The 18,268-nt window shown below is 52.1% G+C and overlaps 1 protein-coding gene across 1 annotated transcript in view; it reads left to right on the top strand.

Annotated features, from left to right (window-relative positions):
• Nucleotides 1–18,268, top strand: part of dot1l (DOT1-like histone H3K79 methyltransferase) — a 37,180-nt gene that overhangs the window by 2,046 nt on the left and 16,866 nt on the right. The window contains exons 2-16 of the mRNA XM_064330332.1: nt 6,208–6,251; nt 6,564–6,638; nt 7,505–7,568; nt 10,767–10,995; nt 11,264–11,358; nt 11,814–11,876; nt 12,329–12,384; nt 12,523–12,602; nt 13,076–13,144; nt 13,972–14,094; nt 15,655–15,779; nt 16,299–16,545; nt 16,913–17,026; nt 17,143–17,234; nt 17,723–17,824. Of these exons, the coding sequence (XP_064186402.1) occupies nt 6,208–6,251; nt 6,564–6,638; nt 7,505–7,568; nt 10,767–10,995; nt 11,264–11,358; nt 11,814–11,876; nt 12,329–12,384; nt 12,523–12,602; nt 13,076–13,144; nt 13,972–14,094; nt 15,655–15,779; nt 16,299–16,545; nt 16,913–17,026; nt 17,143–17,234; nt 17,723–17,824 (1,578 nt within the window). The remainder of the gene's footprint in view (nt 1–6,207; nt 6,252–6,563; nt 6,639–7,504; nt 7,569–10,766; nt 10,996–11,263; nt 11,359–11,813; nt 11,877–12,328; nt 12,385–12,522; nt 12,603–13,075; nt 13,145–13,971; nt 14,095–15,654; nt 15,780–16,298; nt 16,546–16,912; nt 17,027–17,142; nt 17,235–17,722; nt 17,825–18,268) is intronic.

The raw sequence follows: 18,268 nt of genomic DNA, 5'->3' as shown, positions 1-18,268 counted from the left end.
GCAGGCATTTCTTGTTCCACCGCTAGCTGTGTAAATTACCAAGAAATACGGACGTCGCTCAAGCATTTACATACACAAGCTTGCCACGATATTTATACTGTCATTACGTTGATGTATACTGTACTTAGCGGCGTAATTGCGTGTCGTGATAAAATTCAGATACTGGCGGTTAACTGAACGAACGCTGCTGCGCAATATTTTAATTATTTATTGCACCGCTTTGGGGTCAACTGAGGTAGCGAGAGAAACACCAGAACCTATTGCCAGCTTCGTTTTGTTATTGTGTTCGCCTCAATCCATTTCACAACGTTTCAGATTTACTAAGCTATTACCGGGATGCCTGTATTTCACGAACGACCATTCTGTGCACAGATGAATAACCCAAACGTAACCGTTTCACAGATAAAAACATTGGTATGCTACGCGCTGGAAACCTCGTAAATATCGCATATACCCCGGGATTTCAGTCTCCAAGATGAGCGAATGCTTTTCAATCCAGAGGTGTAATTCCATGACGGTTTTAAGTTCATGCTGTTTTAGCGTATGGCTGGGTTATTTCCACATCGTCTAGGCTGCTTTTTTTCAGATGAGCTGAGCTGTGGACATAGTAGGTGCTTGATAATGTTTGTAATCTGGTGGCCGGGGAGTAGCCGGGACAGGACGTCCTGAAAGGCGACCACTGTGAGAGCAATGCTGAGCGCGAGACGGGAAGCTAGGGCGTGTTGACGTTGTGGGACGTTAAATTCATCCCTGCTGGGATCATCGATTAGAGAGCTGGAGGGTTCTGGGCTGCAGTTGGAAGAAACAGGATGTGGAGAGTGGAACTGGAATTCCGCTGAAAGTTTTAGTGGAGATTCGGCTGCTGTAGTTAAAACTCTGGGCGAGACGGCATTCCGCACATTTTTATTCGTGTTTTTCACTCCAGAATCAGCCCCCTGAAAACTATGCTATAGGGATAAGCTGCTCTGATGAAGGACCAGCCCAGGATTTCACTTCACTGTCTGTCGTCCTTACTAAGTCCAGAGTTTGGACGTGGACTTCCATTCAGCAGCCTTTATGATAAGCTTCTGTAGACCCTGTACTGCCCGCTTCTTTTGTCCCCATTGCCACACTGAGATGTACTTGGAAATAGTTGGTCTGATTCAAGTGCTACGCCAGTGTCAAGCTGAGCTAGCATGCTGGTGCCTAGCCCACGTGCTAAGTGGTGGCTTTTCTGAGAAGTGATCGTAAAGCATGCCATCGGACCATGCTCTCTTCCTGTGGTTTTCCGTAGCGTTTCTTTCTGTTGTTCAGACCCATTTATAACTCGGCTTGCTTGTTCGTTTATAATGTCATGCTTGCATGTAAGCTGGCAAGCTGAGGGAATGCACATGTCCGTCTGCTTCAAAAAAAAAAAAAAAAAAAACTTTCAATATTGATGCAGAATGGAGAAAGGGGCATGCTGAAGGTAGCGAAAGTCATGTGAATCCTACCGCTGAACCCTTGGACTGCCGAAGAAGAGCAGCGTGCGTGTGCACATGCCAGTGTTTGATGTGACATCACCAGCTGTGACATCACCAGGGTGCCGGTGATGCGGTGGAAGTGCCCTCATCCTGTAGCCAAGAGGAAGCCAGGCTAGGCTGCACACGTACCTGGACATGCAGTGCTCCCACATCTTAGGAGCGTTTGCTCCCGAAAGTTGGACGTGTGCTAACTGGAAAGATGATTTAGGAGCACATCTGCTAATAGGGATGCATTAGTGCGCTCCTAAGGTTTTCAACTTGGGAGCCCATGTGCCCCGTGGAAGAGCTGTTTGCGTGGAGCCCCGTGTAGCTCTGGCCGCGTAGCAGAAAAGTGGTCTTGAGGCTTTGAGAGGGCCATGTTTGTGTTTGTGCACAAGCGCCTCAGTCTGTTGTTCACGTGGCTCTGCATGGCAGGGATTTGCTTTCGGTTTGTGCGTGGGCCAGGTCCTGAGATGTAAAGGTTTGGAGACTCGTGTAGTGTAGGTGTAAATCAGTGTGGAGGGGGTCACATGTTCGCCTGTGAAACGCAGATCAGAAGCTTTCGCGGTTTCTCCCTCTACTACACGGACGTGTTTCCATTCTGTCGTTTCGCGAGAAACGCGGTTAATGGAAGCATGTGAAAAAAAACACTTTGACGTCAGAGAAAAGCCACGAGCCCTTGTTTCTCAGAAGAAGAAAAAAGAAGAAAAAAAAAGTGGTGTGACTTGTGACAACAAATTCTATCTGGGAATGCAGTGGAACGGTAACGAGCATACGTTGCTTGGCTGTAACTTCCAAAACATGGGGGTCTGAGTCAGAGATGTACAAATGACGAACATACGGGGGGGGATTTTCACTTTTTTCTAAAGAAGCGAGTACAGGCTGTTGACTCAGTCCGCTGTTCGGGTTTCCCTTTGGCTGACTTGACCTTGTTTCATCAGAGGCTGATAAGAATGCGATTGCGTAATGGCCCGTCTCTGAGAGTGGGGGGTTAGCGGCTGAACTCTGCCTCGCTCTGATGGCGCTCTTCACAAACGGCCCTGTGCTCAGTCAGGGCACGGTCAGTCGATTGGGGGAGCGTCTGGGGGGGGGAGGGGGCGTCTGACCGCAGAAAAACCGAAACCACCTGCACAGGCCTGGGTTTGCGTAAACCCCCCCCCCACACCCCCTCCGCTCGACGCCGCACGACGCTGTGTTAATCTGCGTCACCCTGCGAGGGCGAAACAAGGGTGTGTTTATGTGGGCTGAGGGCGTGGCGCTGGTGCGCGGGAGATTGCGTGTACACGTGCGAGCGAGCGTGTGCGGCGGTGCGAGCGCGTCTGCGCGTGTGCGGCGGTGAAAGACGATGGGAGTTCCTATTCCTCTTGCCAGTAAGGCGTGTGCTCACTTTTACCCCGTAAACAGCCAGCGCTGGGACAGCAGGCCGTGCTGGGAAGACGGCGAAGTCCTCGCTCTGCAGCACTTTGATCGACTGCAGACGTTTGGCCGCAGAAACCACGGCTCTCCTCTGCACTCTTAACGTCCTTTAACCCTTTGTACAGCAGGGAGTTTTGGAATGTGTTTTTTTTTACAAAATTCTAAGTCGTGTTCTAGAGCTTCCAGTACTTGCTGCTGGTAGCTGAGATTGTTACATCGGCATTAGAATGTTCAGTTCAAGAACATTCCAACCACGTGTGTGATTCCGTATTCCTGCCTGGAAATGGTGTTTGTGAATGGAGTTGGCTGTGTGCAGCTTGGATTTGTTCAGCTTTGTACGCTGGCCGTGGCCTGCTGGGTTCAGGCGCGTAGTCTGTCTCGCACACGGCGGCTTCGCTCTCCCGCCGCACGAGCACACGTTTAGCGCACACTTCCGCACAGTATGGCCATCGGACAGACAGCTTCACTCTCCACACACGCTCACAGAGGATCCACACAAGCTCATACAGAAGCGGCGTGCGCATACAGGCTTCCTGTCTCTCTCTCTCTCTCTCTCCCTCTCCGTCTCCCTGACACACACACACACACACACACACACACACACACACACATGCCGTGTATATCTGAGGCTGTAAATCATCGTAAACCGTTTCCATGTGAAGAACACCCCTCACGCTGGAGAAATGTCTTTCTCTGAGTTTGCTGGCGAATGGAAGAGTGAGATGTAATCCGTCGACGCCTCGGTTCGACGTGGGGGAAATTTGTGGGGGTTTTCTTTTTTTTCTTTCTCGCTGAGTTCCCCGCCCACGTGCGCATGTTGTCCCACGCCCACCACGGACACTGAGTCATCCCACCCCTCACCCGTCCCATGATTAATAGCAACTTGCCGGAACGTGCTCGAGAACGCCCTCGTCCGCCCCGCCCCGCCCCGCCCCGCGCCGGTCGCCGGCGGCCTTGTTGCCGGGCGCTTGACCGCCTCTTCGAGGCCTCGGCGCGGCCAGCTGGGGGGGCGGGACCGGAGGCCGAGCTGTCGCCGCGGGAACAGAGCGGGGGGGGACGGGGGGGAAGGTTGCTGCGTCAGCGCAGGCAGTCGTGAGGAATCTGCGGCATGCCGGCACGTTGCCGCGGTCACTGCTTAGTCATTTGTCCTGGGAGCGTAGCGGCGTGACTCTGTGAGGTGGAGTCAGGACGGGGTGAGCTGTGGTACGCGTGTGAGTCACGTCCGCCGCCGTGACAACAGAAAAGAGGAGGGAGGAGGGGGGAGGGGGGCGGGGGGGGGGACGCTGGCCCCGGCTGAGCCTCCCTTTCAGCTCTGGGTTATTTTTAGCCACAGCGCTGCTGCTGCTGCTGCTGCTCACCCCCCCCCCCCCTACACACACACACACACCCACTGAACAGGCTGCCAGTGTCCTGGCTGCCCTCCTACGCTCCCACCCACACGCACGCGCTCACACACACACACACACACTCACGCACACACACTGAACAGGCTGCCCTCATAAGCAGACACACACACACGACAGCCCTGCTCTGTGAGCTCTAGTGCTGCCCCAGAGAGCACTGTGCACGCGCCGGGTTGTATTCGATATTTGCAGCTGAATTTCAGCGTGTGAGTGGAGGGGGAAGGTGCCGTTCTGCGTGTGGCGGCTCCGCTCAGGAAGCAGTCTTTACTGGAGCTGAGGACAGGCTGGTTATGGTTATGGAGCCGCGGGGAGCCTGTGGCAGGAGCAGCAGCTGGTGTATCGGGCCTGGCCCAGCTAGTGTAGCCTGGTTATAATAGCCCGGTTAGTGGAGTTTGGCTAGCTTAGCCTGGTTAGCATAGTCCGGCTGGCATGGCCTGGTTAATGGAGTTCGGCTAGCATAGCCTGGTTAGCGTAGCCCGGCTAGCTTAGCCTGGTTAGCATAGTCCAGCTGGCATGGCCTGGTTAGTGGAGCCCGGTTAGAGTAGCTTGGTTAGCGTAGCTTGGCTGGTGTAGCTGGGCTGTTTGGTCTCCTTCACGCTGCCGGCCTCTCTGGCGGTAAAGTGGGTCACTGGGTCAGCCAGCGGCAGCTCTGCTCTGTAACAGAGCTCTGAGGGGAGGGACCACTAATCCCTGTGCTACTCAGGGGCAGAGCCGGGAGCTCTCTCTCTCTCTCTCTCTCTCTCTCTCTCTCTCTCTCTCTCTCTCTCTCTCTCTCCCTCTCTCTCTCTCTCTCCCCCTCTCTCTCTCAATTTTTCAATTCAATTCAATTCAATTCAATTCAATTCAATAAGCTTTATTGGCATGGTAAGGGTCTCTCTCTCCCTCTCTGTCTCTCTCTCTCTCTCTCTCTCTCTCTCCCCCTCCCTCCCTCACTCATTCTCTCTCTCTCCCTCTTTCTCTCTCTCTCCCTCTCTCATTCTCTCTCTCCCTCTTTCTCTCTCTCCCTCTTTCTCTCTCTTTCTCTCTCGCTCGCTGTCTCTCTCTTTCTCTTATAATCTCTCGCTTATCTGTCCTGCTCTTTCTCGGTCTCCCTCCCCTCCCCCCTCATAATCTCTCTTGCTTTCTCTGTCTCGCTCTCTCTCTCTGCCTCTCTCTCGCTCTCTTTTACCCACTATCTCTCTCCCTCTCTCACTCCCTCCTTCCCTCCTTAAGTATTGCTGCTGGCTATGCTACGGTCCTGTCCTTCTGAGATCGTGTGCCAGCTGATGCTGCAGTCACATTAATGCCTCAGAGAGAGAGAACGAGAGGAAGAGGGAGAGAGAAAGTGGGGCGAGGAGAGGGAGAGAGAGGAGGGGAGGAGAGAGGGAGAGGGTGAGGGAGAGGGAGAGGGGGAGCGGGCCTGTAGTGTGGATTAAGCCACAGAGACCTGGCCTCATTTGACCGGGCTGCCTGGGCTGGCCATTTTCACAGAGTGGGTGGAGCCTCGTGCCGTTTCCAAGGCTATTTATAAACGGTCTTATTCAAATGCTGTAAACATACTGCAGATCTTTATTGCTTCATCGAGCACGTGAGCGCCAGGCCAATGCATCGTATTGCATTTGTGAATTTGACGTGGGTTATTCTTAAAATTGAAGCCAAAGTCACACCGATGACTAATTTGAAAGTCACACTGTGAGGGGGCAGGCTATTTAGAACATGAATTTGAAGTTCAAATAAAGTTCACTGGTCAGACCATGCATAACATTTTGGGAAATGTTATTGAATCATAGATGTTTGCCTGGTTTGGTTGTTTTTTTTTTTGTTTTTTTTTTGTTCTGACTCTCTCCCTCCTCTCTCCCTCCTCTCTCCCTCCTCCCTCTCTCCTCTCTCCCTCCTCCATCCCCCCCTCTCTCCCTCCTCTCATTCAGGATAAGCACCATGACGCTGCTCATGAAATCATTGAAACCATACGGTGAGAAACCTCTCCTCCTGATATGGCGTAATGCACGTGTGTGTGTGTGTGTGTGTGTGTGTGTGTGTGTGAGTGTGTGTGTGTGTGTGTGTGTGTGTGTGTGTGTGTGTGTGTGTGTGTGTGTGTGTGTGTGTGTGCGTGAGTGCAGATAGGTGTGTAAGTAGATTAATGTGTGTGTGCATGTGTTTATCCATGTGTAAATAGGTAAGTGGGGTAAGCGGTGTGTGCGTGGGTGCTTGTGTGTGCTTGTTTGTGCGTGTCCGTGTGTGTATGCAGATAGATTAATGTGTGTTGGCCTTTGCATGTGCCCAGGTGGGTGTGTGAGGAGATTCCTGACCTCAAGCTGGCCATGGAGAACTACGTCCTCATCGACTACGACACCAAGAGGTTAGAGCCCAGTCTGTCAGCTAGCACCTGCGCTTCAGGAGGAAAGAGCTCTTACAGTGCTGCCTCCCTGTGCTGCACAACACACACACACACACACACACACACACACACACACACACACACACACACACTCACTCACACCCAGCCACACACAGTCACACACACACACACACACTACACACACACACACACACACACACACACACACACACACCCCACACACACACACACACACTACAACACACACACCCCACCACTACACCAACACACACTCACACACTACACACACACACCCACACTCTCACACACACACACACACTACTCAACACACCACACACACACACACACACACACATCTCACACACACACACACACACACACTCACTCACTCACTCACACCCAGTCACACATAGTCACACGCACACACACGCACTCTCACACACACACACACACTCTCATACACACTCACTCACACACACACACACACACACACACACACACTCACACACACACACACTCTCATACTCACTCACACACACACACACACACACACACTCTCTCTCTCACACACACAGGGGGCAGAGTTAATCCCCTTCTCTCAGGCCCATATGGTCCCTGTTGGCTCCGTCTCTCTGCTGCAGCAGCACAGGAGAGTTTCTCGCACCCTGCTGACAAAACCGCCCGCAATTAGCAGCACCGCGTCGCTCGGGGGCCAGTTAGGCGCCCCCTGCTGGCCGCGCGCGGGAGACCGCAGCAGCGCGACGCTGTGCCCCCCCCGCCCCGCCGACACGCTGAGCGCTGCGGCCACTGCGGTCGGCTCGACCGCGACTCTGAGCGAGCGTGCGTTTTGTCTTTCCCCTTCTCAGCTTCGAGAGCATGCAGAGACTGTGCGACAAGTACAACAGAGCCATCGACAGCATCCACCAGCTGGTGAGTTCCCACGCGCGCTCTCCGGAAGCTTCTCCGGTCGACTGCTCCCTGGCCCTGCCCCCCCCCCCCGTTTTTCCGTACGTCCGCGCAGAAGCTGGCTGAGTGAAGGATCGACGGAGGCCAATAAGAGACGAGATGTCATCCCCGGCCGCACACAGTGTGACCGCACACGAGTCCGTCCAAACGGGTCACATTTACAGTGGTCTAGACTGAGCACACTGCACACGAGTCCATCCACACGGGTCACATTTACAGTGGTCTAGACTGAGCACACTGCACACGGGTCATATTTACAGTGGTCTAGACTGAGCACACCGCACACGAGTCCATCCACACGGGTCACATTTACAGTGGTCTAGACTGAGCACACTGCACACGGGTCACATTTACAGTGGTCTAGACTGAGCACACCGCACACGGGTCACATTTACAGTGGTCTAGACTGAGCACACTGCACACGAGTCCATCCACACGGGTCACATTTACAGTGGTCTAGACTGAGCACACTGCACACGGGTCACATTTACAGTGGTCTAGACTGAGCACACTGCACACGAGTCCATCCACACGGGTCACATTTACAGTGGTCTAGACTGAGCACACTGCACACGGGTCACATTTACAGTGGTCTAGACTGAGCACACCGCACACGGGTCACATTTACAGTGGTCTAGACTGAGCACACTGCACACGAGTCCATCCACACGGGTCACATTTACAGTGGTCTAGACTGAGCACACTGCACACGAGTCCATCCACACGGGTCACATTTACAGTGGTCTAGACTGAGCACACTGAACACGAGTCCGTCCACACGGGTCACATTTACAGTGGTCTAGACTGAGCACACTGAACACGAGTCCGTCCACACGGGTCACATTTACAGTGGTCTAGACTGAGCACACTGAACACGAGTCATATTTACAGTGGTCTAGACTGAGCACACTGCACATGAGTCCATCCACACGGGTCACATTTACAGTGGTCTAGACTGAGCACACTGAACACGAGTCATATTTACAGTGGTCTAGACTGAGCACACTGCACACGAGTCCGTCCACACGGGTCACATTTACAGTGGTCTAGACTGAGCACACTGAGCACGAGTCCATCCACACGGGTCACATTTACAGTGGTCTAGACTGAGCACACTGAACACGAGTCCATCCACACGGGTCACATTTACAGTGGTCTAGACTGAGCACACTGAGCACGAGTCCATCCACACGGGTCACATTTACAGTGGTCTAGACTGAGCACACTGAACACGAGTCCGTCCACACGGGTCACATTTACAGTGGTCTAGACTGAACACGAGTCCATCCACACGGGTCACATTTACAGTGGTCTAGACTGAGCACACTGCACACGAGTCCATCCACACGGGTCACATTTACAGTGGTCTAGACTGAGCACACTGAACACGAGTCCATCCACACGGGTCACATTTACAGTGGTCTAGACTGAGCACACTGCACACGAGTCCATCCACACGGGTCACATTTACAGTGGTCTAGACTGAACACGAGTCCATCCACACGGGTCACGTTTACAGTGGTCTAGACTGAGCTGACAGTCCGACGCCGGAGTCAGTGATAATGACACAGCGGATAATGTACAGTGGGCACACACAGTGCTTTGATTGTTGTATGTTTCCCACCTCTTGAGGAAATCGTGGGGGGGGGGGGGCGGGGGGGGGGGGGGGGGCGGGGGGGTTGAGTGTTTTGGCGGTTACCTACATCAGAGCACGGTGGTAAACTGTAGCACGTGTGGCCTGGCGCTCCGTCCTGCAACGCCAATACTGGCCCATCTCTCTCACAGCACTCTGGGATATGACACTTAGCAGTTATCACAGCAATCACACCGTTACCTCACTTTGTGTGTGTGTTATTTTTTTTGTTAGCAGCAGTGAAAGGTTGAAATTCCAAAGATTTGGAAAAAAAAAAAAAAAAAAATGCGCTAGTCATTAGCGGGAGGCATGTGAGAAACGGTGTTATCCTGATGATAGAACTACGCGAATGTGTGCTTACCTGCGTGGTCCCGCATTGCGTGTGTGTGCGTGCGTGCGTGCGTGGGTTTGGATAGCGTGAATACCTGGAGTTAATGAAAATGCTTCGAAAGCTTACCATCGCATTGGGCTCCGGCCAAATCCGCGACTGAGTAAGCGTGCTGTTAGCCCCTAAGGCTGTTTGCACTGCTCTGTTTGGCCTGGGCGTGGTCAGAATGACTGCGTTTGCTGCCGGTGCAAAGGTCTGCGCAGGAGCAAAGTCTAGCGTATACCTGTCAGTCAGGGTGGAAGACGCGGGGCTGTCCTCTGGTTTGTTTCTCTGCACGTACACACACACACACGCGCCTTTGTGTCTTTTAAGTGTAAATGGCTGACATTTTATAGCCTAACCTCTTTACTCAGTTCTCTGTACTGGAGCAGATCCCACAATCCACCTAATGGGTCAGTAGGTTTGTGTGGCCTGCCCCTGATTCAGAGTCAGCTTTAGATATGTTCATCTGTGCAATTAAAAGGTTCTTTATCTATGTCACAACATGCGTCACATGACTTCATGTGTATCACAACTCCCACAACACACCACTCACTCCTGACTCAGTTTTGGGCTCCACTGCTGTAGAGTACACAGTTTGAGTACTGAATACCCTTTAGTCTCACTGTTGCTCAGTGAATGATCATTGATGTTCCTGCCTACACACATGTACACTCATGCATGCACTCTCACTCTCACGCACGCACACACTCACAAGGGCACTTTCACACATGCACACACACATACTCTCATTACATTACAGGCATTTAGCAGATGCTCTTATCTAGAGCGACTTACACAAGTAATTTACATAGCACTTACATTGTATCCAGTCATACAGTTGGATATATACTGGAGCAATGCAGGTTAAGTACCTTGCTCAAGGGTACAACGGCAGTGTCCTAGCGGGGAATCGAACCTGCGACCTTTAGGCTACAAGACCAACTCCTTACCCATTATACTACACTACTGCCCACTCACGCATGCACTCTCTCACACACATACATACACACACACACACACTCTCTCATGCATTCACTCACGCGCGCACGCGCACACACACACAGTCCCTCTACGAACCCCAGCCCCCCCCGACTCATTTTGCGTGTGTGTGTGTGTGTGTGCGTGCGTGTGTGTGTGCGTGTGCGCGCGCGTCCTCCAGTGGAAAGGTACCACCCAGCCCATGAAGCTAAACAAGCGGCCCTCCAACGGCCTGCTTCGCCACATCCTGCAGCAGGTGTACAACCACTCGGTCACCGACCCCGAGAAACTCAACAACTATGAGCCCTTCAGCCCGGAGGTGTACGGCGAGACCTCCTTCGACCTGGTGGCGCAGATCATCGACGAGATGGAGATGATGGAGGAGGACACCTTCGTGGACCTAGGAAGCGGTCGGTTCATGTTTCCCCCCCTCTTCCCCCCCCCCCCCCCCCGATTCATCAGTGCTAATGCTAAAACCCGGTGCACTTGAGTTACTCGGTTATGAAATTTTATTGCTTCCTTAAAATGTTTTTTTTTTATTTTTTTAAACGATACTCGCATTGTGCAAAGTCATGGAAAAAGCCATAAAAAGGGGTTTAACCCGAAACCCAGGATGTCTAGACCCTCAGGGCTGTGCTATTGTTTTAAAACCATGTGTTCCTGTGTTTTTTGACACAGGTGTGGGACAGGTAGTGCTACAGGTTGCCGCGGCGACGAACTGTAAGCATTACTATGGGATTGAGAAGGCGGATATCCCGGCCAGTTACGCAGAGGTAACGTCCAAACTGACGTCTCTCTCAGCCACACCACGCTCCACTGTAGCGCTAGTATTACTGTCCAGTCCATTCCCCTGTTTGTTCAAAGAGCACCGTATCACCAAAATCACCAGAGCCCGTTTCCTACACAAGCAGCCTGCCTTTCTCTGAGTTCGGTCCGAAGCAGGGGCTGCCCAACCCTGTTTCTGGAGATCTGCCCTCTCTTGTAGGTTTTCACTCCGACCCTCGTTTGGCACACTAGATTCTGCTAATTATCAGCTCAAACGAGATCTCTAGCTGTTGTATGAGGTGCGCTTTGTTAGGGTTGGAGTGAAAACCCACCGGCTGGTAGATGCCGTGGAGTAGGGTTGGGCAGCCCTGCTCTGAAGCGTATTCCCAGTGTAGCGGGGAATGTGTGCAGATGTGCCAGGTTTCATGCTCACGCCGTCCTGCTCGTGTGCCTGTCCTTGCAGTCGATGGACAGGGAGTTTAAGAAGTGGATGAGGTGGTACGGCAAGAAGCACGGAGAGTACACGGTGAGTGAGGAGCCCGCCAAGCCGTCAGTCACAGACAGTTTGCTGCATTAGGCTCAGTCACAGATGATTTACTGCAGCACCATCAGTCACAGACACATCTGAATCAGTCACAGATGATTTACTGCAGCACCATCAGTCACAGTCACCATCAGAATCAGTCACAGATGATTTACTGCAGCGACGTCAGTCACAGACACATCTGAATCAGTCACAGACGATTTACTGCAGCGACGTCAGTCACAGTTTGCTGCATTAGAATCAGTCACAGATGATTTACTGCAGCGACGTCAGTCACAGACAGTTTGCTGCATTAGAATCAGTCACAGACGATTTACTGCAGCGACGTCAGTCACAGACAGTTTGCTGCATCAGAATCAGTCACAGATGAACTGCCGCTCGACTTGTTGAGACTTGCTGAGCTCACGTCCGTGTTTCCTGGTTTATTCCCGAAGCTGGAGCGGGGAGACTTCCTGTCGGAGGAGTGGAAAGACAGAATCGCCAACACAAGGTAGTGCAAGTGCAACAACTCGCTTTTTGTTGACCGCAGATACAACCCCTGAAACGTGTGTAGCGCGCTCACTGTCATGTCTAATCGTTTTAATTATGGTGAAGTCTTAACGCTGCCACTCCCTCTGTGTCCTCGCAGTGTTATTTTTGTGAACAACTTTGCCTTTGGTCCCGAGGTGGATCACCAGCTTAAGGAGCGGTTTGCCAACATGAAGGAAGGTGGGTGTCTCTCCGGGCCCAAATAATGCTCTCGTCGTTATCGGGGGTGAAGCGAAATGCCATGCCAAGGAGAAACTTCAGTGTGGTACGCTGGTCAATTTCTGATGAGCCAGAAGGATTATTCCCAGCGCTTTACGTACACAGCCATTTTCACTGGAGAAATCAAGAGCCACGCACCCTGTGTTAGTTTATGGCAGCTGTGTCAACACTTGAAATTTGACCTTTGACCTTCTGGCTCTTTGATCCTTCTCATTGTTGACCTGTGTCTATCTGTTTGTGAAAAAGGCTTGTATTTTTTTAACAAGGGAGGATTCAGGCAATATTTTAGATTATGCTAATTTCAGTCTGGATCTTATTAAAAGGAAATGACTTGAAACTGTTTCTTGGTACGCCACTGTAGCCATTGAGGGTCGTTATGAATGTAAAGTTGTTTTTATGATCATAGTGAACTTGTGTTCCATTTTTCTCCTCAGGTGGCAAAATCGTATCCTCAAAACCTTTTGCACCTCTAAATTTTAGAACTAACAGTCGAAACTTGAGTGGTAAGTCGCATGATAAGATGTTGTTGACTGTCCATTATGCTGAGGGTTCCCACAATACATGGAAATGTTTGCATCCTGGAATGTCGTTAAAAAGTCATGGGAAGAACTCAGCTGTTCCATTGTCTTTGGAAAAAGTTTGGGATTATTGCCCATATAAACATAAACCTTCACAGCAGGTGATATAAATCCATCTTTTTTTATTTTTACTAGCACACTAGCGAGCATGATGTCAAGTCTTGCAACAGCTGGTATTCTGATAATGCTGACATATTGAATGGCTCACTGCTTAACTCCTCTATCAAAAGTAATATGTTACTGAGGAGTGATTTGTGTATCTATGTGGTAATGGACGGAGTGTAGCACAGTGGGTAAGGAACTGGGCTTGTAGCCTAAAGGTCGCAGGTTCCATTCCCGGGTAAGGACACTGCCGTTGTACCCTTGAGCAAGGTACTTAACCGAAATTGCTTCAGTATATATCCAGCTGTATAAATGGATACAATGTAAAATGCTATGTAAAAGTTGTGTAAGTCGCTCTGGATAAGAGCGTCTGCTAAATGCCTGTAATGTAATGCAATATAAAATAATGTGCTGCAAAATGTGTGTCTGTTTCACAAAAGTAACCCAAAAAGCCCACCCACAATAAATCCTAGAAAGGGAAACCATTATCCTTTATGACTTTTCAGTGTGAGAAAATCATGGAGAATATAAATCTGATTTCAGTGGGAACCCTGTAGGTTGTATTGGCAGTAATTCTCACGTCTGAGAACAGGCTGTCAGTTGTGTTGCTGATTGTGTGTGTGTGCGTGTGTGTGTGCTTCTCTCTGCAGACATTGGCACAATCATGAGGGTAGTGGAACTGTCTCCTCTGAGAGGCTCAGTGTCCTGGACTGGGAAGCCGGTTTCCTACTATCTGCATACAATAGACCGCACCATAGTGAGTCATTACTACTGTATACACTGCACTCCACCATAGTGAGTCCCTATTACTGTATACTATAGACCACACCATAGTGAGTCCCTATTACTGTATACTATAGACCACACCATAGTGAGTCCCTATTACTGTATACTATAGACCACACCATAGTGAGTCCCTATTACTGCATACAATAGACCACACCATAGTGAGTCCCTATTACTGTATACTATAGACTACACCATAGTGAGTCCCTATTACTGCATACAATAGACCACACCATAGTGAGTCCCTATTACTGCATACACCACACCGCACCATAGTGAGTCCCTATTACTGCATACAATAGACCGCACCATAGTGAGTCCCTATTACTGCATACACCACACCGCACCATAGTGAGTCCCTATTACTGCATACAATAGACCACACCACAGTGAGTCCCTATTACTGCATACACCACACTGCACCATAGTGAGTTCTTGTTGCTCATAGTAAGTCCTGATTTGTGAGTCTCTCGTCACTCAGTCTTGATTTCCACATCATTTCCTCTGTCGAAGTGACAAAATGCACATTTGTCATTTGGACAGATTTTGTGGCCAAAAAATAAATGACCTTTATTGACTGACATATTGATGCAGTGAAGTCAGTACGGCGTCCGGCTCTACCTGCTGTTTGAGTCGATACTAATGCAGCACTTTGCTGCAGCTGAACTCTTTCTAGTCTCAAAATCACTCAGGTGTTTTGGTCTGTCTTTCCTCATCAAATCGGGTCTCAACAACGTCAGATTCCTTATAGTCTTATGTAATCTGTTGCACCTGTCTAGTTCTAGACTGTGTGGTGGTTGATTTTACTGGCTCTCTAAGATGCTATTGTGCTCAGCACAGCTCAGGCTCTCTAAGATGCTATTGTGCTCAGCACAGCTCAGGCTGTTTGAGATACAGGTGTGACAGCTCAGCCAGTACGGGTCCAGCAGCTCAGCTCTGAGAGATACAGTGTGCTACAGCAGCACAGTTTGCGCTCAGGCTCTGAGAGATACAGGTGTGCTCACTGCTCAGCTCTGAAGAACAGTGTGCTCAGCACAGCTCAGGCTGTTTGAGATACAGGTGTGCTCAGCACAGCTCAGGCTCTGAGAGATACAGGTGTGCTCAGCACAGCTCAGGCTCTGAGAGATACAGGTGTGCTCAGCTCAGCTCAGGCTCTGAGAGATACAGGTGTGCTCAGCACAGCTCAGGCTGTTTGAGATACAGGTGTGCTCAGCACAGCTCAGGCTCTGAGAGATACAGGTGTGCTCAGCACAGCTCAGGCTCTGAGAGATACAGGTGTGCTAAGCACAGCTCAGGCTCTGAGAGATACAGGTGTGCTCAGCACAGCTCAGGCTCTGAGAGATACAGGTGTGCTCAGCACAGCTCAGGCTCTGAGAGATACAGGTGTGCTCAGCACAGCTCAGGCTCTGAGAGATACAGGTGTGCTCAGCACAGCTCAGGCTCTGAGAGATACAGGTGTGCTCAGCACAGCTCAGGCTCTGAGAGATACAGGTGTGCTCAGCACAGCTCAGGCTCTGAGAGATACAGGTGTGCTCCGCACAGCTCAGGCTCTGAGAGACGCTCGTCTGTCTGTGCCTTGCAGGAGGAGCAAGAGGCAGCTAGGCGTCGTCAGCAGAAAGACAGAGACAGCAAGAGCAACACCACCACCCCGACCAAGGCCAAGGAGCACAAGGTACGTCCTGGAGAGCAGAGGCCTCGCTGCGCCATGTTGAGTTCTCCCATCGCTCCCCACGCAGTGTCAGCAGCTCCCTCCCCCTGTGACCGTTTGCTTCTGGCCGCACCTCATCCAGCCCCAGGTCTTCCCGCTGTAGTGTTTGGTCCAGGGTCTGGAATCCTCTGTTTGAATCGGTCTGGAACCCTACCCGCTTCACCCCCCCTGTACCGGCTTCCTAGCGTTAAAGTGTCTGTTGTTGTGGAACAGGGATCTCAATGCCTCAGTCTGGGACGGTCACACGTTCTGCAGGGTCATATGGTTTCCTTTCATTCAGCAACCAGTGTAGGCCTTGGATGCAGGTGTGTGGACAGTGCCCCACGCCCCACGCCCCACGCCCCAAGCCAGGCAGTGACTTAAGTGGTGAAAGACCAAAACACCCTGCAGCCGCTGCAGCTGTCCCAGCCTGGACTTGGGTGGTGTGTGCGGTAGAGGGCCCGTGGGTAAGCGCTGGTGTGTGTGTGTTTGTGTGTGTTTCAGGACTCCTGCGGGGAGGACGAGCGGCCGGGCCTGCTGACGGCGGCCAAGGCGTCCCCGAAACCCCGGCGGGCGCGGCTGATGGCCAAGAGCCGGAAGCTGGGGAGCAGGAAGCGGGGGCGCCCCAAGAAGGCCTCGGCCCCCGCCGCCGCCGCCGCCGCGCCCACCGCCGCCGAGCGCAAGAGCAGGAAGAGCCAGAGCGCCCTGGAGCTGCTGCACGCCAAGACCCTCTCGGCAGCGCCCCCTCAGGGTGAGAGAGCGCCACTGCGCCCGCCCGGCCTTGGGGAACGTCCGCTGACGGCGGCTGCTGTCGTCTCCCGAGATTCGACGCGCCAGATCTCGAGTTCGCTGCAGATGACACTAATCCCGCCCAATCAGCTCATAACTGGTTGTTATGGAAACAGTCTTTTAACTGCTGTTTTGACACTGGCTCTGTAGTCTTTGCCGGGTTTTTTTTTTTTCCCACCCGCCCCGTCTCTTCTGCTCTCACAGTTTTAGAGAGTTCTTTGAGCATGCTAGCTCCGTTAGCGAACGTGGCCATGACTGCCTGTCTCTCTCACGCATCGTTTGCATCTCATCTTTGGCCCTAATGGCTCATTTTCTGGTCTTCTTTCCAGATGCATACAGGTCACCTCACAGCCCCTTCTACCAGCTACCTCCCAAAGTTCAGCACTATACATCTGGGCAGCTTCACCTGGGCCCCACCCCCCCGGCCCTGCAGCAGTTACTGGGTAAGACCCCCCCCAAATGCCCTCCCCCGGCCTGTGCCAAGACCACAGCCTAATTACACACGCACCACGAGCGAACAGATCGGTCCGTCTGACGACCCTCCCCCTTAATCCCGCAGATAACTTCAAGGTGCAGTACCTGCAGTTCACGGCCTACATGAAGACGCCCCAGTACCGCAGTAATCTGCAGCAGTGTCTGGAAAAGGAGAAGGTAAGCCGCTCCTCTAACCCCTGCTCACCCCCCCCCCCCCAATACCACCCCCCATTACCCCCCTGCCCCTCCGCCCCTCACACCAGGGGCCCGTCTCTCCCAAAGAGGCAGCGCTTAATTAGCGTTAGCCTTCCTGACGCCACATCTTTTATTAATTAGCCATTCCGCGGCTGCTCTCTCTCTCCATCGTCTCAGTGCATCCTCCCGCTCTCCCAGGGGCACAGGGAGGCGGGGTAAAAGAGCTTCTCATCGCATTCCGGAGGGGGGGGGAGAGGCGTCCTGTGCTCTGCCGGCCCCTGTGAATTATTTAAGAGTCCGATTGGTGCTGCCGTTCTTGATCTTGGGGCCAGGCGGGGTCGTCTTCCAGCCCGCTGGTCCTTCGTTCTGATTGGCCGTTAACCCAATGAGTGTTTCTCTCCCTTTCGTCCCACCTCTCCCTGTCTCTCCATCTCTCCCCCGTCCCCCTCCACCCCCCCGTCCCTCCCCAGCTCAGACACAGTGAGCTGACTGGTCAGGTGGAGCAGCTGTACGGTGTGTGTCAGACCCACAAGGAGAAGATTAAAGCGCTTTGTCAGGCCAAACTGGAGGAGGTGAGGAAACAGAATGACTGTACAGCTGTGTGTGTGCGCATGCAGACACACCCATACTCACACATACGCACAGCGTGCACACACACACATACTCACACACACACACAGCGTGCACACGCACACATACTCTCACATACGCACAGCGTGCACACACACCCATACTCACACATACGCACAGCGTGCACACACACACATACTCACACACACACACAGCGTGCACACGCACACATACTCTCACATACGCACAGCGTGCACACACACACATACTCGCACGCTGTGCCCACACACACACACACACATACACACAGCCTGCACACGCACACATACTCACACACACACACAGCGTGCACACGCACGCATACTCGCACATTGTGCCCACACACATACACACACATAGCCTGCACACGCACACATATTCACACACACACACACAGCGTGCACACG

The sequence above is a fragment of the Anguilla rostrata genome, chromosome 4 (assembly GCF_018555375.3).
Source record: "Anguilla rostrata isolate EN2019 chromosome 4, ASM1855537v3, whole genome shotgun sequence".
Classification (NCBI taxonomy): Eukaryota; Metazoa; Chordata; class Actinopteri; order Anguilliformes; family Anguillidae; genus Anguilla; species Anguilla rostrata.
Note: the sequence above shows the minus strand (reverse complement) of the source record. Positions and strands in the feature narration are given on the sequence as shown.